The following is a 26114-nucleotide window of genomic DNA, read 5'->3' as shown; positions in this document are numbered from 1 at the left end:
CTGAGCTCATCTGAGTTCATTTTGAAATGTAAGAAATGAAGATAAAAACATAAATCTCTGATATTTTGTTTTGGTGTAAATTAATCACTTAACACTAAACTTCTCATAATGTAAGCCACTGGGAGACCACATACGGTTGTCATTTACTGTATTGCATTAATAGAAAGGTAGTTAATATAAAGATTTTTAATATAAAGGATTTTTCCAAAATTAAGTTTTAATTTTCGTGCCATGACCATGGGACCGGAAACGTGTGACGTAGCATGCATGTCTACCATCCAATAATCACAATAACCTTTGTGCGTTGCGCTACATTATGTCGGACGGCTTACATAGTGGTCCATTTGAAACAGCCGCTAATGAGGCATCTATATATCTATGGTTGTAGTGATCACTAAAAGGGGAACCAAAAGAAAAAAACATATTAGGAGTATGTTATCTTTATGCTTAAAAACAGGCGTTGGAGGAGGTTGAGAGATATTCCAGGCTTATAATAATAATGCAAATGAACAAACAAGCGAAGATGACACACAAGTGTATTTAAGCAAAAGACAGCATATGAAACACAGAAAACCCAACATTACTAATAGAGAAAACTAAACCAACCTCAGTGTCCTGTTTTAAGGGCTTCCCAAGGTCTCTATCGTCTCCAGTGCTGGAAAGCTTCCCTGAAATGAATGCGGGAAAGTCATATTCCCCAGGCCTTTTCCTCTTTTGTATTTTCTCTGTTATCTCCCTCTTTCTATAATATTTCTGCTCTCCTCCCCCATCATGAGTGTATACACGCCTTACTGCTGATTAGCTACACGTGTGTTTTGGTGCTCGGTCCGATCCAGATCGCAGTAGCGCCTCTGATCAGTCGCACGGAACTTTGAAATTGGTCGTGAAGCAACCGTAAAATGAATGATTTTAATGAATGTAATGCATGCATGAATATATCCACACAAAGCAAATTACCCTCAATACATCTAAAATAAAAAATAGTGGATTTTAGAGCTAATCAATATAAATATTGATTTAATAATGATATATTTTTATAATAGCGTTTACGTAAAAGTATTAAAATATTGGTAATACTTGCTTCGCGCTCATTTGATTAGATACATCAGGGGTTTTCAACCGGTGGTCTGCGGCGGCATTGCATGTGGTCCGTGACATGCATTCCAGCCTACGTAATTTCACTATTAAAATCACTTTTTTTCCATAAAAAAAAAAAGGCAAGTCAGTCAGTAATAAATACATTGGCATTCAGTAAAGTGTCGAACCCATAAAAAGTAGAACCATTGTCCGCTTTACATACAACAAATCACGACATGACCTTGTGTGAGTGAGTGAGTGAGTGGCGTTCACACCAAACGCGAATAGAGCGTCTGGCGCAAGTGATTTTCATGTCAAGTCAATGTAAAGACGCGTTTACGTGCATCTGGAGGTCCTGCGGCGCGAATGAGGCGAATTGAGCGTCTGACCCCTGGTTCACACAGGACGCCGAAGCGACGCCGAAGCGGCGCGGAACGGAGGCCGCTTCCTTTCGGTGCCCATGTTAACCTATGGTGTCGTTCACACCAGACGCGGTGCGCCGCGGCGCGTCGCGGCTGGCCCGCGCCGTGAAGCGCCAGTTTCGGCGTCTGGTCTATTTTTTTCGCGAACCGCGAGTGATCCGCGTCCATTCCGGCAGGAAGTCACACCAAGAAACACGAGACATCCGGTCAATTGTCAAAATATAAGCAATTTTCAAATTAAAATACCGCGAGTATTAACAAAAAGTATTAATACAAGAAGTGTACAAACTTCTTGGTTACAGAAACATGGTGTATTCATTTTATGAGGTTATTTACTTACCCATGATGTAAAAAAAATAGCTCTGAATAAACAACAACTGAGCAGAAGCGCTTGTAGACCGCCGCGGAGAATACGCGTCTAGTGTGAACAGGCAGGCGCCGGACCGCGCGTGATTTTCCGTTCCGCGTCGCTTCGGCGTCCTGTGTGAACCAGGGGTAACGCGATACGCGCGAGTGATTTGAGGGTGAGAGAGCGAGCGAGAGAGAGAGAGAGAGAGAGAGAGAAAATTCGAGAGTCGAGAGGATATATCCAGAGCCCGTCTACGGAGAGCCTGTCCACTCCCTATTAAGCCCTATTGTACCGAATTTTGGTTGTAGTACCACCAGAGTTCCACTGGGGGCGCTCGCCATGAGTGCAAAATGAATGGGAGTCAATGGGGCTAGACGGCTAAATTTGTCTCTTTCACCCGATTGCCGTTGAGAAATCTCAGATGTGATTGTAGATTTTGCAAGTTCAACATGGGTTTTAGGTCGAAAGTTGAATGAACGAGTACTTATGTCGTTTTGATTTCTTACAGGTTGAGTTGTTGTTGCCCATAACACGCTAGCATTCTGCTAATGACGTGAGCATTCTGACGTCATTGACATTTTGAAAGACTTTTTTAAAGCAAATAAGTGACTCTAAAAATCTAACACCCAGCAATGTGTCATTTCTTTGCATCTCCTTTCGAATACAACATTCAAATTACTAGACAAAAAATTATATCCTGAGAAAAGTGGATTTTGAGGGGTATACCGCCATTGACCTCCATTCATTCTGCACTCGTCCTGTGAGCGCCCTCATATGGAATCAGAGTGGAACTGCAACCAGTTCAGAAGCCGGAAGTGTAGTGAGAGTGAAACTTCTCGCCATATTAGACATTCTCTGATATATCGCGTTTAGGCTAAAAATAGGTTCGGCGCTTATCGCGGTTTGGAAAGAAACTGCATCTTGCAGTACATTTTAAACAAGGAAATATAGCGATTTGGAATGAAACGTTGATGGAGCAGTGAATAGGTTCAGTACACAGCAAAATGACATGACAAACTCTTTTTTTTTTTTAATGCCATTTCCTCAATTCGACGTCCGACTGTGCTATCTGACAAAGGAATCCACACACTACACACACACACACACACACAATAGTGGGCCGCCGATTACTTGTTAGTCAGAATGGTGGTCCCTAGAACAGAATCAGTTGAAAACCTCTGAGATACATCACATCCGGTCGACCGGTTGCATACTGCAGAAGTTCAGATATTTCAACGCATCCGATCGAAGCTCAAATCGGATCCGAAATTTCCATACGCATATGATCGGAACTCCCCGCAGCTCCCGTACGTTTCTCCATTGGAAATGAATGACTTCCGGTCCGACGGCTGTCGTTTGTCTTGTGCAGTGGAAAGGCGGCTTCAGTTCACACGAAGCGGCAGCGCGGAGGGCACGAGAGCTGATTCTCTCTTCATCTTTACTACTATAACACGGAATAAATATGAAGGAACATCAGAAGGTATGTTGAAAGATACTGTACTGCTTACCGAAATGTATCATGTCATCGTTCAATCAGTGTTTTAACCAGGGACGTCGTCAATAAAACAGTTTGTAAGCAATGTCACGCGATGCGTGACGCCCTCCATATGTTACCTCAGAAGCCTTTTAATGTCCACAAATCGTTATTTAGCTAAAAACTGAACTCTAGACAGGAACATTTTGATAAATATATGCACTATATTACATATTCATTATATTTTACTTAACCTGTTCTTCAATATGTAGTGAATGTGAATAGTGTTTATGACAGCCATTGTGTAAGGTTAGTTTCAATTTCACAAATGGAGTCGAAACATAATGTCATTAATAAAGTTGTTTGTGGTTATGTTGTTAACGGTTAGGCTACATGATTAGGCCTACTAGTATATGATGCTTTACTTAGGTTTCCATTACATAAGAACTTCAATTAAGTTTAGCCTATTCAGTAAAGCATTCTTTGTGTAGGCTAAATGCAGTTGTTCTAGTCATGTGATACCAACTTGCATTAATTGTGTGGAAAAGTTATATCTATCTGGTTTTGCAAGATATTTTGATATAATATAGATACTGTAGGCATTTAACTTTGAGAGGTTTGTTCTGAAAGTGTGATGTGGGCTATCCTATTACGTGCTTAAAATAATACAAATCTATGTGCTTTTTCATCTCAACCTCATTATCCTTTTTTTGTTTTATCATATTGTCCATTCAGGAAACAATTCCCTTAGTAAAAACTTTGTGATTTTTTTTATTTTTTATTTTATTTTATTTAGTTGTTGTCTCCATAGGCACATGTAACATCCAAAAGATTAAGCTCACAGGTAACAGATAAACCTAAAATTAAACTATTTGTTTATTGTCTTTGGAGAGTTGTTGTGGTGCTAAGTAAAGGAAATGAAAAATGGTGAGAGGCTATTACCATATTTTATTAACACAAGAAAATGTCTTGACTTCTTCCTGCTTGGCTGGTTCGGATTCCTGAGAGAGAAGCTCAGAGGACTTAAGGCTCCCTCAGTACAAATAATAGAGTAGGTCTCAGCCCATTATCCCAAATGCCCTGTTCTTTATGTGTCTTGAGAGTGATGCAGATGAGAGGGAATCCAGAGGGTGTGCATATTAGCAACTGAACTTACTTTGGCCTTTACGATTTTGGCGGTGTGTTATCACATGCTGCATAGTCATGTCTCTAGAGTGGGTAATTTTTAAAGGCAAGACAAATGCCATGGGTAAAAAAAGGAAAAAAAAGAGAGAGTTGTCCAAGAAGAAGGCTTTTTCTAGACCCTGAGCACTCTAAGGTTTGTGGCAGGCATGCAGCGGCAGGGTTTTCACATGGTCCTGAGAGAAGCGGCTTTGTTTGCTTTTTTTGATTCACCATTATATAAAACTAATATAAATAGTAACCTGCTTTAAAGAGGCTTTACTGTATTAAGGGTGTAATTTAGGTCAGGTCATTTTAGGACCTATTTCATATCTAGGATCAAATTACACTTAAGGGAGTTATATTATTTGTAGCATTAGCATATAATGCCTTTATTTCCATTTATAATTTCTGAGATTAAAAATTCTACAAAGTGTTATTTTGTATTATTCTCTTTGTTCGAGTATAAGTAATGAGAAGGATCATGTGTTGCTTCTTCTCAGACGCCCTGTGGACCATCGTCTCTTGCGGTGACAGACAAGTATTGATGACACTTTAGTCCCTAGCTTCACTTTTTTGGAAGGATCAGCAGTAGACGACTGGTTTTTGCTTAGACAGGCATCATAAGAAATTTCTCCGCTGCATTTCCTCGTGTTATGCTGTAAATATGGATTGTGTGACTTGTTTATCATCGTTAAACGGTACTAGACATATAAAATGCATTCTGTCGCTATCAGTGTATATTACTGTTGGACAGACTGTCAGCAGCCTTGCTTACGCAATCATGAGATGTTAAGAGTAGAACATCTCATGATTCACTCCATCACGATTTGGGATTTTTGGCACTGTTGGCCCTCAGAAGCATCAAGCATATGAGATTTGAGTCAAGTGGGTTTTTAAAGCAACTTAAAAAACAAAATGAATTGTATCTTTGATAACTGCATGATGCTTGTGTTGGTCCTTATCTTCTTGCTAGTGATGCACAATATATGCAGGTACCATATCGGTTATTGGCCAATATTAGAAAAAAAATATTGGCTTCAGGGCACATAATGTGAGTTTCGTCTCTAGAGGTCGCTTATTCAAAACAATAACAAAGGTGTAGCTTGATGATGCCATGAATGAGTGTGGAAAGCAATCTGACGGTACTCATTATTATGTTCATGGGTAATGTAAAGTTGTTTTTTTAAATATTACTGTGGTATGAAGCAGGGCGAGGCCGAATGCCTGGGATATATGAACTCCCTTTTTATTTGATCTGTTCCAAGAAAGTACATTTTCTGAATGTAGTCAAACAAAACTGAAGTCTGATCACTGCAAATACTAAAAACGTAGTGTACTTAAGTTTCAATAATGCACGCTCACACACACGCACGCACATGCTCACACGCACTCAAACACTTGCTCGCTTACACGCGCACACACACGCTCACACGCTCTAAATGTTAAAATTGTGGGTGTATTTTTTTTATTACTTGCTTTTATTTTGCCTCATTTGTTTTGCTGCCATTTTAAACTAGCGATACAAGCATGTATGCGACGAATGACGTCAGAGAAACGTCAGTAGGCTATAACGGCTATAATCGATTATGGCCTATTACTGCATCAATGCAGAATCGCCCATTATCGCCCATTATTTTAACACCCCTAGTTTTTATTATTCTGACTCGCTGCTGGTCCTTATTGTGTTTATTTTATAATTAAAGATACATTTAATGTCCACCTCCTTCTTCCCTGAATTTTATTACAGTTACGTTTGATTAAGCCTGTTTTATGCTTCTGCGTCGAACTGCCGCCGTAGCTACGTCGTAGGCTGTGTGTAGCGTGCGTACCCTACGGCGTACCCTGACGTGCACCTCTCCAAAAATGTAACAACGCGTCAATTCTACGCGGACACAAGCGCTGTGATTGGTCTGCCAGAACCCCTCCCTCGGGGTTTCACACGCTCCCTAGGTGCGCGTCAACGCGGACAACGACACAGAAGTATAAATTAAAACCAACACGTTGCCTACGGCGTATAGGCTCCGGCGTAGGTCCGACGCAGAAGTATAATGAGGCCTTTAGCCTACTTAAATTTTATTTTTATTTTTTTCATTCTAATGAAACCGCTGCAAGTGCTGAATTTCTGCTCGTACAGGTCACTTTATTAGACAGATTAAAATTGTGGGGTGACGCAGCACTGTTTTACTTGGTCAAAACAATCTTACAAAAATGCATTTGAATGCGTTGAAAGCTATGTTATAACATCAGAAAAAAAAAAGAAAAAAAAAACTACAATAGAACAAATCATGTTTATTAGGCTGCTGTCACTTTAAGACCGAATGCACTGATCTAATATACTGATACACATGCGCTTTTCTTAGCCACAAACTACTGTGATTATGAGGATACTCGCAAAGATGGGCATTTTGACACATAAGTGTGTGTATTTGACTGTTCAAGCCCAGCAAGGCACTAAAAATAACTCTAGGCGCTAAGTTCAGTACTCATATTCTGTATGTGGAGCGGATTTATGTGCGCGCGTCTCTCACAGCATTCAGAAACAGTCTCTCAGACAGCGCGCACATATAACGAAATGAGTCTTCTTTCGCTGCTTACTGCACTTCAATGGTTTAAAATCACTTGTTTTTTTAACTGCAAAGCTTAAAAACTGATTAAAACGATAAGCTTTCAAGACTGCACAGAACGGCATCGTCACGTGAGCGTAACCGCGATAGAGATGATAGTCCAAAATCTCTACCGGTTGATAAATTTCTACTGGTTAATCGTGTCTACCGGTATATCGCCCACCCCTAATAATAATAATAATAATAATAATAATAATTTGGTAAATCTCCTTACAATGGGTTACAATGAATAGGTGATGAACACATTGGAAATATATTGAATAATTGAAAGGAGGCATTAGGAGCAGAGATGCATCCCACTCCTCTTCTTGCAACACCTTTTTTCTGTAAATAAATGTGGGAATAATAGAGTTACACTGTTACAAAGATGCAGATAATAATAAAAAAAAAAAAATAATAATAATAATTCTCTCTCTGGCTTAGGGATTTTCGATCTTTGTTACACATGTCGCTGTTTTGCTTCCTGGGAAAGCAGCTTTTAGATTATTAATAAGGGAGGAGGGAGTGAAAGAGATGAAAACATTCTAATCCACATATTGACGTCATGCTGGATGGACCATGGCGGAGGAAAGGGAGAGAGCATTTCAAGAAAAACTATCGCCGAAACTTCAGGACAACGTCAAAATTATAACAGGAATATATTAATATTGCGTAGTAGTAGTAGTAGTAGTAGTAGTATCATCAAAGGTCTTCAATACAACGTGAAACATTTTTTTCGTCTAGCTTGAAGAAATTATGAAATATATTACTATTGCACAGTAGAATGTACTTCCTAAAATAATCATAATATCATTTATTTTATTTTTTTTAAGGATAATTTACATTTTCATTTGATTACATTTTAAGTTTAAGTGTTTTTCAAATTGATTTTATACATTCTTGTTTTGTTTTATACATTGAATTTGATTTAGTTAGGGACAGGAAGACCTCAATATTTAAGTGACTGGCTATTATAGCTAACCTCTTTCCATGTGAAACAAAGCTACATGTCTAAAGGTTGAGATGTTAAATGGCAGTTGTAGGGTGCATGTTGTTGCTTTTAACCTATTGTTGCTGTTTACTGAACACTGAAACTGAAAAATAGTAAAGTATTTTGAATATTAAAGTATATTTTGTACAAGCATGGAGAATCCAGATTTTAATTGGTCTGTCCTCTTGAAGGAGTTCATTGGTGAGATTTGAGAAGGATGCTGCTGGGTAGCCTAGATGCTGGTGGTCTTTGGCAGGGCACCAGTTAATTTGGACAAGAGAGTAGAGGTCTGGGTTGATGTTTACCATAGTAAAGCTTGCCAGCCTCACACTTTTCAGTAAATATGCATGGTCACGCACCCCTCTGATAGTTGTAAATAATGTATGGAATAGTACGTGTTTGCACAGCTTTGATAAAATCCAGTACAACTTCAGCGCTTCTAGCCGTAATCCTTTCTTTGAGAAAGAAAATAACAACAAATGCAAGGCAATGCAATGAGCAATCAACACCACACTTGAGTGTTTTCCCAATGCTATTCTAATGCAGAGCAGGCACTCTGGATTTGGGTTAGAAACAGCGTGAGTCAGATGCTTGAGGCTTATCTGTTCGGTGTGGGACATGGCATAATTTTGTCTGAAGGAGGCAGATCATAGGTCACCGACCTATAAACAGGACATATGATATAAAGAGTTTGATTAACCAAATGTCCTAAAATTAACAAGCAAATTAACCAGTGTACCGTTTAAAAGTGAGTTGCCAGAAGGAAAAAACAGATGATTAAACATGATGTAAAGACACAGCAAGTTTTAATCACATATTAGTCATTCTAAAACTGTATGCTATTATTATTATTATTTTCAGTGGAAAATATCATTCTATAATAAAAATAAAATAAAATTAGATACACTTTTCCTTGAATTTCGAGTTAGAGTTTAAGGTTTTATTCAGTTGTTATCAATAATGGATGATATTGGAACAGGTCATTAACAATTTAGTACAACAAATCGCTTTGTGGCGAAATGGAGGATTACATTTATAATCTAGCTCACCCTGTAAAACCTGCACCCTTTTTACAGTGTTTACTGTACCATTACTTTGTAGATCTGACGTTAAAGAAGAGACTCTCACAACCGTTGATCTAAAATGCAGATTGATGTTAAGGGGTGTCAATCAGAATCACAATACAATTTAATATTGATTCTCATAGCCAGCGATATGATGTTTGCCAATGCCCTTAAAAACGATTACGTTTCGATCTGATTCAGGCCTATATTAATCAATATATTTGATATTATGATATTATGTGCCTACTTTACACAACCAGTTACATTTTTATCTCACAAAAAAAAAAAAAAAAAAAACATTATAACAAACATTTCTCTGAAAATGGCACATCCTTTACCCCTATTGGGACATCCACACACACACACACACACACACACACACACAAAAACTTTAGTTTTTTAAAAATAATAAACAAATAAATAATGGGGGGAAATATCAAGTCATACATGAGATCAATAATCTGATTACAGCTTGTGACATGATAACAGTCAAGTCTGTTAGGCTTCTGTGCTAAAATGTGCAACGTGTAAAATTTAGTGCAAATCCTCAACAAAAATGTGCTATTCCAGTTGTAGAAAAAAATACATTAATTTAGAAAAATTTATATTTTTATTTGAGACTTTTTTTTTTTTTCTTTTTTTTTGGCTGCTACTATACATCACAATCTGGGGCAGATGCAGACATGATGCTAAGAATATTTTCTACAGATAACCAAATTACAAGCAATAACACAAATAAATACAATAGAACAAAGACACAAATTAAATAGCCTAGCGGTTTTCAGGTTTTTCAGATAGATCTTTCAGGTACAGACAATTGAATAGTGTAGTCAAATGTAAAATAACACTGCATAGTCTTCACTATGTAAATTAAATGTAGATTAATCCTTATTAAAGTCACAAAAGTTATTCAGTCAAGAATAAGACTTTGTCTTTTGTTGTTTGATTAACATTAATGACACAGACAGCAGCAGGTATATTAGACTACTGTCACTTTAAGACCAAATGCACAGATCCAATATACTGATACAAATTCTTTCTTTTTTTTCTCAACTGTTTTTGTTCACTTAAGAAATAACTGTCTGTGTTTATGAGGATATTCGCCAAGATGGGCATTTTTAACATATTTGTCCGCTCAAGGACAAAAAGTGAAAGAGAACTCTCTCTCTGTGTGCGCTATGGATACAGAAAACCTCTCACACAGCGCGCAAGTCCAAAAGTGAGTTATGTCGCGTCTTTTTGCACTTGAATGCTTAATTGACAAGGATTAAAAACATGTGCCATTCATAAACTAATAAACCCATACAGAGAAAATCTGAATTTGGACTCCAGCCAGCTGACATTTATTAGTTTGTGGTTTAAGTAGAGCTGTTTTTTGTTGTTGTTGTATTTAATTTATTTTATTTTTTAAGTTATCGAACATCTGGTTGAAAGATGTGGTAGACATCTGTCATCTGATCCAAAAGCAGATTCTGTCTCCTCTCTCTCTTTCTCTCTCGAGTATCCCTGACACATTCTGTTTGGAAATTAAGTAAGCCATGCTGTTACATGTGAAAACATCAATGGGTATTTCTCAGATTTGGACATTTTTGGAATAAAATGTCAGACTCCTTTGTTTAGCCAAGGCTAGAATGTTGTTTTTTCCAGTCTTGCACATAATTATATTGGACATGAATCATGATACACATGAAATATTCTGCTCACCATTACTTTTTACCTTAATTATAATTAGTTTTAATTTATCTCAGTTATCCCTGTTACAGGTAAATCACTACAGTAAAAAAAAAAAAAAACCAAAAAACTTGATATTAGCATAGGTAGTCATGATGAAAATGGCAATTGAACTATATACATTTGTACGTAATTTGTGTAAAAATTTAAATTTCCATTAAAAAGTTATGGGGTTGGTACGATTTTTTAAATGTTTTTGAAAGTCTAATAATTCATACTAATTAATAAGATTAATGAGAAGTCTTATCTGGAACAAGGCTAAAACCGCAAAAATAAATGATAAACAGTGTCTTAATAAAAAGAATAGCCTAGTGTTTAATTCTAATAAAATTGCACTTGAACGTGCCTGTAGTTGAAGAAACACCCTACATGGAGGACCTGACGGATTGTTTGATATGATCAGGGTCAGGTCTTAAGTAACTCACGCAACTAGCTTGTGTTTTAAATTTTGTGATTGAAAAGTTGGTTGCTATTTCATCGAAATGGTGAAAGTCATCATTGTCGAATTATGTAGCCCCACTGAGATCTTCACTTGAATTATGTGCTGTGTAAAGTAAAAACAAAGCTTATATCTAAGCTACAAAAGGAACTGTCTAAAACATTTAAAACCTTTGAAACAAAGAAGTAATCTAGATTTTGCAGCCTCTACGCATTTGTTTTCAGGAGCAACTCTTATAAAAACTTTGAACTGTTCTCTATTAATGATCTCTGTTCACAGCTGGACGCTTCAGTTCACCTCGCTTTTTAAAAAGTAAGCTACGTGCAGGAAGAATACAATTGCTGACTGACTTGACTTCAACTTTTCTTTACCTTTCATTCTAGTACAAAGGGGATTTTGATTGAGAGACAGACACTTTGCATCTTTTTTTCACTCTTTCTTTCAAGATGTCAGTTTGAAATCACACAGGAGCATCTGAGGCACAGGGCAGAATGTCTTCTCGTCCTTACTGTGCCGGATGGCACCGCTTTTTTCTTGCAGAATATGACATATTTTACTCTTTCAAGCGCACCTGATAAGAGGAAAGAGCATTTCTGTGAGAAGATTGCTTCATGACAATTCTTAATTTTGCCCTCACACCTTATGCTGGTTTGAAAGAATTGAATAGACTCTGTTGGGGAGAGAAAATAGAGTAGCAAGACTTCAGACTGAAATGAGACTCCTCTAACCCACTCACAGTGCCAATGCATTTCCCCCAAGGTCAAACGGGCAGGATATTTTTGTTTTAGGCTTGGATTTCTAACATTTCTTTCTCTGTTAAGAATGTTCAATGCCTCCATTGACATCATCTTAGGCTATGTTTACACGAAAACGATCTGAAGAGAAAACACAAAAGTGGCGTTGCATTATCACTTTTTATTCTGCGTTCAGACGAGCGTTATGGGGGGGAAATCTGCGTGCATATGGTGACGCAAAAGTGTGTAAAATTCGATGTAGTATGCACTCCAGGCGGCTAGGTGGCAATGTGAAGCAGATCGTGAGCAGATCGGTGCCTTCACTGTCTAGCAGACTTTTGCGTTTTTACCCTTTAAACGGGAACGCGACGGTGGAGCATTTTTAAGATTTCTACTCTGGAGGGTGGTTTCACTTTTTTGCGTTTTTAAGCCCCAAAAACGCCGTCGCCGGCAGTTGTCAAATGCATTTTCAACCAACTTCTCATATAGAAGAAAATGCCATTTATAGAGTTGACCTTAAAGTTGACATTTTGCTATCGTTTACTCACCTTCCTGTCACTCAAAACCTGTATGAATTCTGTAGGACACAAGGGAAGTTTGTTTTTTCTAAAGTCTCAGAGTTTTGGACCCCATTGAGTTTCATTGTATGAACAAAAACTTTGTATGTCTTCAAAATATCTTTTGTGTTCTGCAGACAAAATGAAGTCATGTAGGTTTGGAACATAAGGTTTGGGATCTTTGGAAGTTAATGGTACCCCAAGACTGTTTGGTTACAAACATTCTTCAAAATATCGTCCGTTTTGTTCAGCAGAAGAGATACAGTCATGAAGGTTTGGAACAACTTGAGGGTGAGTAAATGATGACCGAATTTTCATTTTTGGGTGAACTATCACTTTAAAATCATTCCAATCCTCCAATCATTCTTTGCTACTTCAATTAAAGTTACTACATTCAAACTACTTGCATTTCAAGGTTACCTTATGTTAAACAGTTTTAAAACTGATTCATGCGATTTATAAATAGATCTTTTTTGAACTTGAAATGAATGCATTTCTGTTCTTATTGGCAGACTCTGTAAGAAAAAAAAGAAAACTGAAAAGAGAATTCATCTAGGAAAGAAAATGGCGCCTCAGATGAACTTGAAGGGAGAAGTGATGCAAAGATTCTGAATAGACTGCAAAAAGGCTTATTAGATCACCTAGTGGTTTCTAAGAAAGAGTTGGATAAAACAATGTCTTGGACTAATTAAGGAGAGTGCTGAACAGACCCCAGCATGGCATCATGATTTTTTTATTTATTTATGCTATTCAGGCTCTGATAAAAGACTGACACGTTTTCTTCTGTGCGGACATCTTGACTGGAAATGTCTGTTTTTACAGGGAAAGACCTTGTAGATAATTAGTTATTTCGGGATGCATAAGAAATTACATTACAATTGAGACTGAGAATGATTCTGTGGTTCGACTTTATGTAAAACGTCTTACCAGACGTGCATGTATTCTAGAGGTCGACCGATTCATCGGTTTTGCCGATTAATCGGCACCGATAGTTGATTGGTGGAACTATCGTTATCGGCAAAAATACATACCGATAGTTTTTCCTGGTTGCGTCCGTTGCTGGAGCAGCTGAGAAGCGCGCGCTGTCATTCATTACACAGTAAGAGAGAGCTGAGAAGGGTCTGCTGGCATCATGCAGTACAAGAGCGGCCTCTAGAGGTGTAATAAAACTATCGCTGATGCCTCGTGTTGTTTATTTCGACACGTGATTCTGCGTGCTGCACTGAGAGCACATGCTGCGCGGAGAGCGCTGACATCAGATGCGCGTTTAAAGCACCGACAGTTAAAAGGTAGCCTATGTATACACTACATTTTTTCATATCATTATAAAGTGATTAATTTGTTGACTAAATGCTGCATTAGTAGAGAAAGAACAGCACAACAGTATGTTTGTTTGCCTTCAAGGCTGAGAGGACGCTAACATTAGTAGTACCTCAAGCGGTTAAAAAACTGACAAAAATAAACGTAAGTCCGACCCGAATGTTTAATGTCACAATTGTTACCTCTCTATTTGCATTAGTTTATATCCAACTGGTCACTTTTATGCATTTAATATGCAGAGAAGTTGCATATTTAAAGCTAGAGAGTCGACGTAAGATAGCAAACTGATATGTTCATACAGCCGACAGAAACATATAAACAAATCAGAAAAGCATTCGATTTTGGTTATTTTTTCATCATCACTTTAATACGTGTTTTGTTATTTTGATTAGATAATCATCAAGTGTTTATAAAATAGAAGCAAAAGTGTGAGACTATACATTTAATATTTATGTCATTTCAATGCTCTGGCGTTGTAGATATTTAAGCATGACTGTTTGGATTTATATGAAATGATAACACAATAAAATTCCATATGTAACATTAACTAAGGTTAATAACGTCTGTATAAGGATTGTTCATTATTATTATTGTTAATTAACATGTACTAATACATTTTTAAATTAAGGTTTTTATTTGTTAACCATAGTTAATGCACTATCAAACTAACATGAATGATCAAGGTGCAAATGTATTGCTCAAATATTATACTGATCAAATTTTGTTACTTTTTTATTCATTAAGTTGGCTTGAAAAAGAACAGTTTAACAGTTACATTTTAAATGTAACTGGTTTTATTTGTTATTTAGAGTATTACTTTTTGTTTCAGTTTGAATGATTGTCTTTTATTGACTTCAATATTTATTCATATTATATATTTATTTAATTTAGCATGTTTTCATGGTTCAATACAGTTTTATTATTTTTATAATAAAGTTCAGCACTGTTTTACTTGGAGTGTTATGTTTTGTTTTTATCCAGTATCAATTTTAAAAACTATCGGTTGATTAATCGGTTATCGGCAAGTATGGCCCAACCTAGCTATCGTTATCGGTAAAATCCACTATCGGTCGACCTCTAATGTATTCACATTGAATGTGAATGTTTAAGATGTTTAAACACATTTTATCCCATAAAATCAGTGTGGTTGGTATACAGTGACCCTAAAAATGGTTTTCACATGTTAAATGTCAATGATATTGTGTATCAACAAAACAAATTATGCAAACCTATTCAAATGACTTTCTCAGCCATTTTTCTGAAATGTGTGTTAAAAGCACAATACACTACCATTCAAAAGTTTTGGGGTTAAGATTTTTATATTATTTTTGAAAGAAGTCTCTTCTGTAATTATTTGATCAAACATAGTAGCATTTCACAATATTACGGTTTTATTTTATTTTTGTGTTTGTGTGTTTAAGTTTTCAGTAATGGCAAAGCTGTTGTAATGCTGACTTGGTGTTCAAGAAGCATTTTGTATTATCAATGTTGAAAACAGTTGTGCTGCTTTTATATATATATATATATATATATATATATATATATATATATATATATATATATATATATATATATATATATATATATATATATTTCTTTTTGGAAATAGAAACCTTTTGTAATTTTAGCTATAGCTAAAAAAAAAAAAATATATATATATATATATATATATATATGTATATGTATACAGATCCCAAATTTTTTCAACAGTAGTGCATGTTATTAAAATAAATTCTGCTTGGTTTGATATTTTGTTATATAATGCTTTTGTTATAAAGTGTCTTATGAATCTCATATTCTTCCATGAATGTGAGCCATAATACGACCCAGCTGTACTTGATACACCAATATTATCACTGTACAATATCATAAAACCAACATACTTTTGTCTCTATATATAGCCTGAATGCAGATTATCTTCTGAGTGCAATTATGGCTGCTTTATGAGTGTTTGTATTTTCATTAGTGGTACAGTCATGTTCATCATTATGCAAAAATAGAGCATGCCTCCCGACTGGCATAATATGAAAATAGGTCAGTGAATGTTCTCTCACTAAAGTTCTGAAATGACTGAGCAATCATTCTCTGAGAAACTGAAAGACAGGGATGTGAGCGGCAATATCACAGAAATATTTGCTCTCTTCGCATTTATATCAAACATGTAAGCAGGTGACAGATCTGAAATTGAACATTGATTGTTTTTCTATACTGTGTGCATTCAGCATTTTAATTGTAATTCATCACCTGTCTCGATACATCCCTCAGCTGTGCCTGTTCTTTGGCTCTGCTCTTTTGAAATTTTTGAACACAGAGGTGCATGTGTACAAAGTAATAAATACACCCAGGGTTATTGTGTGATTAAAAATGATTGATTTAAAAGCATTTTTGTGAACTCAAATAAACAATTTTTTTGCAGTCATCAATCTCTCTTTTCAAAGTGTTATTGTAGTGGTTTGGGAGAAGACATCCCGCCTGCAGATGGCAATATGGTTTGTGACACAAGGATTGCAAATAATGTTATAAAGTTCATCTCGCAAGTTAGGGTTAGAGTGAGTTCAGCTGATTTGGTCTGACAGTAAGTCTTGTTTTCAGATTCTTGCTTTAGAATGAAGAAGTGGCAGATGTATTGAGCTTAAATAGTTTCCAGTGGTTGTGCTTTAAATGTAAATGCATTTTAATTAGTGGTGGAACGGATCACAAAATTCACGGTTCAGATAATTTATGGTTTCTGAGCCATGGATCGGATCATTTTTCAGATCAGCCAAAAAAAAATAAAAATAGGGGTGGATGTAACTTTGCTTTTCATTCATTACTTAAAGCTCACTTGAAGTTCTTTGATGCTACTTCAAAAACTACTAGCCAAACTGATAAAGTTCAAACATGATTAAATTTAAGTGAACAGTCGGTAATAAAATAAGAACAAATACACAAATTACAAGCAGAGATGAATACTAAATAACAAAGTTACAAAGTCTAACAGTAGTATTCAGGTCCAGAAATTAATAATTAAGCCTAAATGCAAAATAACACTATTTGTTCACTTAAAGCTGTATTTTGTTGTTTTATTAACATTAATGACACTAACAACAGGAATGTGTTCTGTCACTTTAAGACCGACTGCACAGACCGAAAAAACTGACAAACATCCGGTTTCTTTCTCGACTGTTCACCTATGACATAACCCAGAGAATACTTGCCGAGACGGGTATTTTGACATAATTTTGTGTTTATGTGTCCGTTCAAGGGCAAGGAAATGCGAAAGAGGAATCAATTCGGTATTCGAGCGCTATCTGAAACGTCTCTTTCTCTCTCTCTCTCTGGGTACGTGCGGCTGTGCACACAGATAACGCGCGAGTCCTGATTTTCACCTCTTCTTCTGCGTTTAAAATGGTTTGAATGTGTAAATTGGCAAGACAAAACACGTCCAAATGATAAACTTTCGCTCTATGATGGTTAAATTTAGCAGGTAATCCGCGAATCACATGCGTGCCGAACCATCGGGCCTGATCCGTACGACACACGGATCAATTGCGATCTGTTCCACCCCTAATTTTAACGCATTAATGATTAATACATACAAATAAACAGCAATAATTGATGTACTATCGTTCGAAAGTTTGGGCCTTTGGGGTCAGTAAGATTTCAGCAAGGATGCATTAGATGCTAAAGTGACAGACTGTTACATTGTTACAAAATATTTCTATTTCTGATAAATGCTGTTGTTTTGAACTTTCTATTAATTAAAGAACTTTTACCAACCTGTTAAGCTTGTTAGCACAGTGATGGGCAACTGGCGGCCCGTGGGCCTCATATGCCCCACTGAACCATATTATACTCGGATTATACATTTTAAAACATTTTGAAAAGTCAGCCACGAAAGATAGCTTTTAGATTATGATGTTGATACTAACTCCAACCAGGAGAGGTTGCTAGTTTCCAGCCGATTCCCGTAATTTCTTCTGGGGGACGATGCCCCCAGACCCCGCTACAAGGATTACATTCACACACGTCACCTTTTTCACCTCTTCTGGGTGTGCAGGCAGGGCCGGCTCTGTAAGTCTGGGGGCCCTAATCAGGATAATTTTGGGGCCCTTCCTTGCAGTGAATAGCCTAATGGAGTATTGCCACCACAAACCAGCAACTGCAATCGTACCCTTACACGTTTCATCTCTACCTCTTTTAACTGCCCACAATTATTTATTGTTTTATTGAAATAGTATTTTATTAATATTATACAAGTTACAGGTGTTGCTGGAGTCTCGATCTTTGAACTTCTTTTCCCTTTTCCACACTTTAAAAAGAGGACGAAGTTGGACCAGTAATTTCTTTGCTTCCTTTTAAAGTGATTTAAACATATTCTTATATATTGATGTATCAAAGAGATAAACAATTCTACAAAAGATTCTAGTTTGAGTTGGTATTTATATTTTTTATATATTCCAACTACAAAAACACTACTTCAGCGAACAATCATTAACCAAATGTGTATTTAAAATGTTTAGTTATAAAATATATACATAAATCTAATAAAAACTCTAGGTAACACTTTTTAACTAGGCTACATTTTACAGTAAAATAAATAATAATTTTAGTGTCATTGTTACACGTTACATGTAGTTCATACAAAAATAATTCTACAGTAAAAACTGCTTAAAATGTGGATTTCGTTAGAGTAGTAGCTCTACTATAATGGGCTTATGTCCACTTTAACGCACACTCCGAGGCTGCCTTGAAACAGCGCCGCGAATTGTGCAGAAAATGCAATAGGCGGCTTTTTGTGCATTGTGTAATGTCAAGTTCAAAAATTCATAACAAAATAATTCTACAGTAAAAACTTCTTAAAATTTGGATTTAATTAGACTAGAGAATCAGCTCTACTATAATGGGCTTATGTCCACTTTAACGCACCCTCCGGCTCAGAGGCTGCCGTGAAATAGCAACGCGAATTGGGCTGAAGGCGCAATAAGCGGTTATTTGTGCATTGTATAATGTCAAGTTCAAAAACTCATAAAAAAATAATTCTACAGTGAAAACTGCTTATAATTTGGATTTCGTTAGAGTAGTAGCTCTACTATAATGGGATAATGTCCGATTTAACGCACCCTCGGAGGCTGCTGTGAAATAGCACCGCAAATTGTGCAGAAAAATGCAAATGCTCTTTGTGCATTGTGTAATGTGCCAAGTTCAAAAATTCATGCAAAAATAATTCTACAGTAAAAACTGCTTAAAATTTGGATTTCGTTAGAGTAGTAGCTCTACTATAATGGGATAATATCCACTTTAACGCACACTCTGAGGTTGCCGAGAAACAGCGCCGTGAATTGTGCAGAAAATGCAATAGGCGGCTCTTTGTGCATTGTGTAATTTGCCAAGTTCAAAAATTCATGCAAAAATAATTCTACAGTAAAAACTGCTTAAAATTTGGATTTCGTTAGAGTAGTAGCTCTACTATAATGGGATTTTTTTTCTTTCTTTTCTCTTGTTCCTTTTTTTTTTCTGCACCCGATGGATAGACTCGTTTCATTTTTGTGGTCAAATTTCCAAGTCCAGGGAAGACAACGATTTCTATACGGTTGGTTGACTGAGATTATTACTCGTGACAATAAAACAAAATATATGGATATGAGAATGTGTATAGCCTACAACATAACTAAATTAACGATCTCATAGGCCTACATATTTTCTAATTTCACTAAACATTTAATTCAGTTTCTTGAACATTTTTATTAAACATGGACCTTTATGTTCATTAAAAATACTTTTTAAGCTATTGTATGTTCCTTTTTTTAATGTAAGCAACTAATTAAGACGTGCAAACTGGGTGCCGGTGTGGTGAGAAGTTCGAGCTCGGCCAGATTCGGCTCGAAATCGGATCCGGCTGTGGAGCCGTGCGCGTTGTTACAAAAAAAGCAATGAACACCGCCAAGCGAAATGTGGTCTTGTGCACCCAACGAGCACGACCGCCCACACCGCAATGATGTCATTTTTGCTGCGCGCACCTTCGCGCTCGTGCAGAGGCGTTGAGTATAAACCGCTTATATAGCTTTAAACCGCAGCGACACCGGCAGGCACCATCTGTAGTTAGGGGGCCCCCTAGTGGCGGCGGGGCCCTAAGCAGCCGCTTAGTTCGCTTATAGGGAGAGCCGGCTCTGTGTGCAGGTATGATTAAAGTGAAAGCTGAAAGTGAACCTACTGCTTTAAATTATATGTTAATATGAATCAAACAACAAAAGAAAAATGGGAAATCACAAGTGTTCTTGATTGAATAATTAAGTAGCTATAATGAGAATAAATTACTTACTTTAATACTGCTGTTAAATGCTCTGGCGAGGAGATAAACATGGCTGACCGTGTGTACAGCTCACTCAGGGCGGGTGAGCCCATAGACTCCATAGGGTCCATAATAACTCTAATAGGTTAGAGTCCATCAGCAGTCGTGGGCGGGGCCTAAGCATTTGTGATGTCACAAAAGCTACAATCTGCAGACGGCTCGTTCTGAGACACTGCTTATGATTTATGGGGATTTAAAAAAAGAGGAGTGTGTGGATTTTTACTATTATAGGGTGGTTGTGTACACACACTGCCGACACACATTTATGTTCAATCACAATGTAAAAGAAAATTTGGCATAATAGGTATAAACTCTAAAAATAACTCCACAATTGGTCTAATGACATGGCCTTATTGGCCAAATAGAAAACACATTGCTGAATCGAAATTTTTGCTTAAGTTTATATTGCAAGCAAAATTATTGTGAATAATGTGAATATTGGATATCGCTAGTTCATAGGTAAAAACAAACACACAAAACCCAGAAGACTGTCTGATGAAAGGAGAGGAACACATTATAATATTCTGTGTGTCTCTAGTATTGTGAGCGTTGAATACACCCTATAGATGAGATCAAGCTTCTGGCAGAATGTCTGGCGCATGCTCATTAACTCGCAGGATGCATGCTCTTTGTAATTAGTGTCTGACACTTGTCTAAGCCCGGATCCGAGCCTCATGAAAGGAGAAGGCAACGCCAACAGAACAATCCACTAATGATACCGAACAATTAAGATCGACATTCCAAACGCGTTCGTTCTCATCTTTTCGATGGCTGTCAATAATTAAAAATCACATCAGGGACTGTTAGCTTTGAGATGTTCAATGCTAATCATTACTCTGGCATTTCTGAATGTTTCACTGTTTATGTACCTGAGAAATTTTTAGAAATTCAATATAATTAGAGATGGGTATTTTGGTAATTTGTACAGTGCAAGATGGACATATTTAGCTCCGCAGTGCATGCAAAAGGGTTTACAGTCACTGAGATCCATTAGCATTCCCATTAATCTCAATGGCTACTGCTTGACTGCCCAGGTACATGGTTTAAAACAAAACCTTTCTTTATCGACTATCCCAACATATGTTACGGTTGATGAACATTGTTAGTGTTTTCATGAGTGATGGCCATAGAGTACTTTCTCATTCCAATTTTTTTATCATTTTGGACCTAAACCACTGTAAAAATTTAATTTTCATAATTGATGTTACATATTTCAAAACTTGCAGTTGGTTTACAATTACTCAGAGTTTGAAGCCAGAGGTTTGAAATGAGAAGTGTTATTGTAGTGTTTCATTTGCTTAAGGATGCAAACACTGAGTCACAGAGTTCTTAAGGAAGCTCTTCATCAATGTGATGAGTGTGCTTTCAAAGTCCCACATTTGGCCACAGTATTTATATCGAGTTCCAGTTCTTTGCCAGAACGTGCGACAGAATTAGCCTGAACTATTTACTAGATCTTTTTGAGAGTGTATTCAGGTTTTAATAGAGAGTGCCAGAGTGAAACATCATGTTTTTGGAACACAGCTGCTTCGACAATATTATATGAAGCAGCTCAACTCATTTTTGGTATTTTCAGTGTAGTGCACTGAAAGTATAGGAGACATTTTGTTGCATGTTTTAAGGAGCCGAATGGGTAAGATTTGCCATTATAAGCATGTCTGCAACTGGTGTTTAGCAAAAACTGAAAGCTCCTAAAGCATTATGAAATATTTAACTTTATTGATCCTTTTTTTAAAAATCAGGCTTCATTATAGAAGGAGGACATATCAATGCATTTCAAATAGTGTGTGGGTAAGTCATAAAGTCTGCCCATGTGCACAAGATAACTAAAAAGGATTTTAATAAAAGTCATGCAAGCTTAAAAAAAAACTTTATATGATTTATAATCACTGGGTGTTGATTCAGGAATTTTTTTTTCTAAATAGCTGATTCTATTTGCACATTGAACATGTACAATACAGCATAGTTCGCTTTCTAGCAGATTCAGAAAGTCAACTTAACTGTAGCTATTATTATACCGGAAATTACAATAGGACTCTACAGTAAACTTCCTATATTAAGGGAGGTCATTCATTCTATGTTCAAAGTTTTCAAGTTGAGAGAAATGTTGTTTCAATCACACATGATGTGTTGATGCTAGCTTTAGCACGTTTAGCTTCTTCCCTGCCATTAAAGAGAGAGTTCACCCAAAAATGAAAATTCTGTCAGTAATTACTCACCCTCATGTTGTTCCAACCCCGTAAGACCTTAGTTCATCTTCGGAACACAAATTAAGATATTTTTGATGAAATCTGAGAGCTGGATCACTCCTCCATAGGCTTCTAAGGGATTGAAACTTGCTGGCGCAAAAAAGTTATTAAAGAGATCGTTAATATAGTCCAAATGACTACTGTGGCTCAATCTTAAGTTTATCAAGCGACGAGAATACTTTTTGTGCGCAAAAAAACGACTTTATTCCATTATTCATTTCCTTCTCTGGGCCTCGAGTGAGCGCAGCGCAGCACTTCTGTGTTGTACGTCACACGTAGGCTCACTATTGGCCGACGCTGGTCATGCGTATGATGCATGTGACGTCGATGGTCTTACGGGGTTGGAACAACATAAGGGTGAGTAATTACTGACAGAATTTTCATTTTTGGGTGAACTATCCCTTTAAGAAGGGAAAATGGCAATTGTTGAGTGTCCAGTATTCCACACTTTTTCCCAAATTTTTTTTTTTTTTAGTTTAAAAAGTAGCAGGAGTATGTTTACATTGCAAAACGCAGTATGATATAGTGCACTTCATACACACAAATTATATATATATATACTTGTATTGCACTTCATCATGCTACGTTTTGCAGTGTAAACATACTCCTGCTGAATGTAAAGGGCGTGATCTCAGAAGAGGGATGGGGTGCATGCAGTTCACAGGAGGTTGTAGCGGGGTCAGATGTGAGTTTTGGATTTGGACTTTGGCTATTTGAACCTAGTTTAATGGAAATGTGTGCAGTATAAACAGAATATTTTTAAATATACTTTGAAATATTAACAGAGGTAAACAACCTCATCCAACACAATCCCTTCTGATTTCATGTCCACGCTCTTCGCTGCCTTCGTCTTGAGATTTTTCAGCTAAGGAATTAAACTTCAGAATTTTTAGTGTGGGATGATTTGGCCGGCTGTTTTTGCTGAAATATTGCCCAAAGAGGGACAGTTTTTATTTCTCTTTCGTAACTCCCTGCAGTGCCAGCTTGGGTGGAATGACCAAAAGATGGGCAGCTCTTTGTGGATGTGTCCTCCAGGCTTGGCTGCTTGTTTTGGGGACGTGTGGAGAGACGAGAGAGCAATGCAGAAGCAATGGGAGACTGCCAAGCCTCCCACTGGGTGTTTATGGTCCTCATCAGTTTGAAATGTCAGCCTGACTTGAGAAGTTACACTAGGCTCTTCTATAAACGCCGGTCTTTTCAGTCAAGTGATTTGGACAAAATCAACCTCCTGCCATTCTTGGCTATAAAAGTCAGGAGGTCAATCATTCTGCCCGAAACAGTTGTAGTGCACATCCTTAAAATGGCAGGTTCAGACTGCACAATGTCAGCCCGAATTTGGAACGATCTGTTTGATGTAGGGTGTCGTGGTGATTTGTCAATGACAATGGGCGTCGGGACGCAAGGATTGATCATTTTATCTCGTATAGTGTAAAGCTGCACGATTCTGGAAAAATTAAGAATCAAGATTTTTTGGGTGCAAACAGAGATCATGATTCTTCCACTGTTCTGAACAGACAACTAAACAAAATAACATAATTTACAAGAGGTTCTGACAAATGTTAATTGTTGCAGTCAATTTGCTGTAGTCAAAAATCTAGGTGGAATTACAATATGCAATAGAGGAAAGGTTCGTGGAGCTGTGGCAGCGATACTCCTGCCTTTATGATGTTTCCTTTAGTGTTTACAATGACAAAGTGAAAACAGATAAATGCAATGAATACTGCAATTAGCATTAAGCTAGCAAATCATTCATCGCTTTGGTAGTCATTGTTTGTTTACGCTTTTTTTGCACAAAAAGTATTCTCGTCGCTTGATAAACTTAAGAGTGAGCCACAGTAGTCACTTGGACTATTTCAACGATCTCTTTAATAACTTTTCTGGGCCGGCAAGTTTCAATCCCTTAGAAGCCTATGGAGGAGTGATCCAGCTCTCAGATTTAATCCAAAATATCTTAATTTGTGTTCCGAAGATGAACGAAGGTCTTACGGGGTTGGAACAACATGAGGGTGAGTAATTACTGACAGAATTTTCATTTTTGGGTGAACTATCCCTTTAAGATGGCAAGCGATGATTGGTCGGAAAGCAACATTTAGTCTGACATGTTTCTTGTCCACGACGCAGCAAGAATTCAGGAGTCAAAATCGCATAATCTGACAGTCACTAGCATAACAGACAAAAATATTGTGTAGTCTGAACCCGGCATAAGACACTGCAACACAAAACTTAGTTTTCAAATCCCTTCTATGTCATCATCTAAAATCCGATCCGAAAAGTGCGATTGAGAATTTTTTCTACTCCTGGAGACCAGGTAGAATGATAACAGAATTTATATTTTTGGGTGAACTATTCCTTTAACCTGTTAAGCGTTGCCAGTGCGCCCGCGCACTGAAGCGTTATTTATTTATTTAATTCAAAATTACTATCAGATTTAATGTTATACCTTGACAAACTATACATAATTAAAAAGATATAATACTCAAGTTTCAGTATTTAACCACTATTGTATTCTGAGAAACTCATAGTGACAGTTATGTCTTAATTTGTGTCAGGAGTTATGAAATGAAAAAATGAGTCGATACCTTTAATATGAATTATGCGCGTCAGCCGCTTTCATTCATAAAAAACTCCGTGCTGTCGTCATGACAGCGATACACAAAACAACGTGCCTCAGGGCTTTAGCTCAAAAATGTGCAGATTTGGAGAAATATTGATAGATTCTCATAGATTTACATCATATTTCTATAGACAGGAATAATATTTATTGAATTTATACCCAAATGCGTCGATGTAATCTTTATGAGCGTTTGGGACTCTGATTTACTGTGTTTTTAATTCATACCAACAGCCTGAGGGCGCTACATGCACAATAATAGTCCATATATGGAACATGAAGAAGAGCCATGATCATGTGACATTCCAGGACGTTAAAAATAAAGTCATTTGACATGGTCTTGAAAAACATTGAACTAAATCCAGAGTTTTGGACTTATTATCTTCAGATTTTAAACATAAAATGTTTAGACATGTGGCTTTAGCTATAATGCATTTCTAGATTGCTCCAGTGCCAACTTCAATTTTATTTTCATGAGGATGTTTCATAAAAAATAATTTCTAATAACTTTACAAAACTTTGAAGCTATTTATAACAATTTTTTTCATTATGACAATAATTAATTCTACATTTACAATAAACTGCCAGGTGTCAGCTTTCAAATGAGATCATACTTGTGCTTTTAGTACAAAGGGTTCATGAACTGTATGTGTTTCAGTTTGGGTATGTCATTTCTGGGGATTTTTCAAAAGTGGGGTTGCAGCTTAACAGGTTAACAACATCAATAGTGCAGAAAAACATGTCTAGATGTGTCTAATTCTTCGCATTTAAATCCCCTAGTGAACAACATGCTAATTTCACTCCCTCCTCCATTTCCTACTATTCTTCTGGAGGCTTTTCAGCAATCGGCATGTGACCAAGCCATTGATCGGATCTTCTGCGCTTAAACAAACAGATGCAAATGGATTTTATATGCATCTTCCACTCAGCCCTTGAATGTTTTTTTTCCCCTTATATTACAGACGCCACACTACACAAGTAGACAATCTGTGGTAAAA

General features: G+C 36.9%; 1 protein-coding gene across 3 annotated transcripts in view; it reads left to right on the top strand.

Annotated features, from left to right (window-relative positions):
• igsf21a (immunoglobin superfamily, member 21a) overlaps window positions 1-26114 on the top strand; it is a 247616-nt gene that overhangs the window by 18329 nt on the left and 203173 nt on the right. The window contains exon 1 of one of the 3 annotated variants that reach the window (XM_084396181.1): window positions 3114-3328. The exons of the other annotated variants lie outside the window; for them this stretch is intronic. Coding sequence (XP_084252307.1) covers window positions 3175-3328 — 154 coding nt within the window. The 5' untranslated portion in view covers window positions 3114-3174. Of the gene's footprint in view, window positions 1-3113; window positions 3329-26114 lie in introns of those variants that run through there. 3 annotated transcript variants of the gene reach the window in all.

The sequence above is a fragment of the Rutilus rutilus genome, assembly GCF_951802725.1.
Source record: "Rutilus rutilus genome assembly, chromosome: 22".
In the NCBI taxonomy this organism is placed as follows: domain Eukaryota; kingdom Metazoa; phylum Chordata; class Actinopteri; order Cypriniformes; family Leuciscidae; genus Rutilus; species Rutilus rutilus.
The sequence above is the reverse complement of the archived record's forward strand: the minus strand, read 5'-3'. Positions and strand labels throughout refer to the sequence as shown.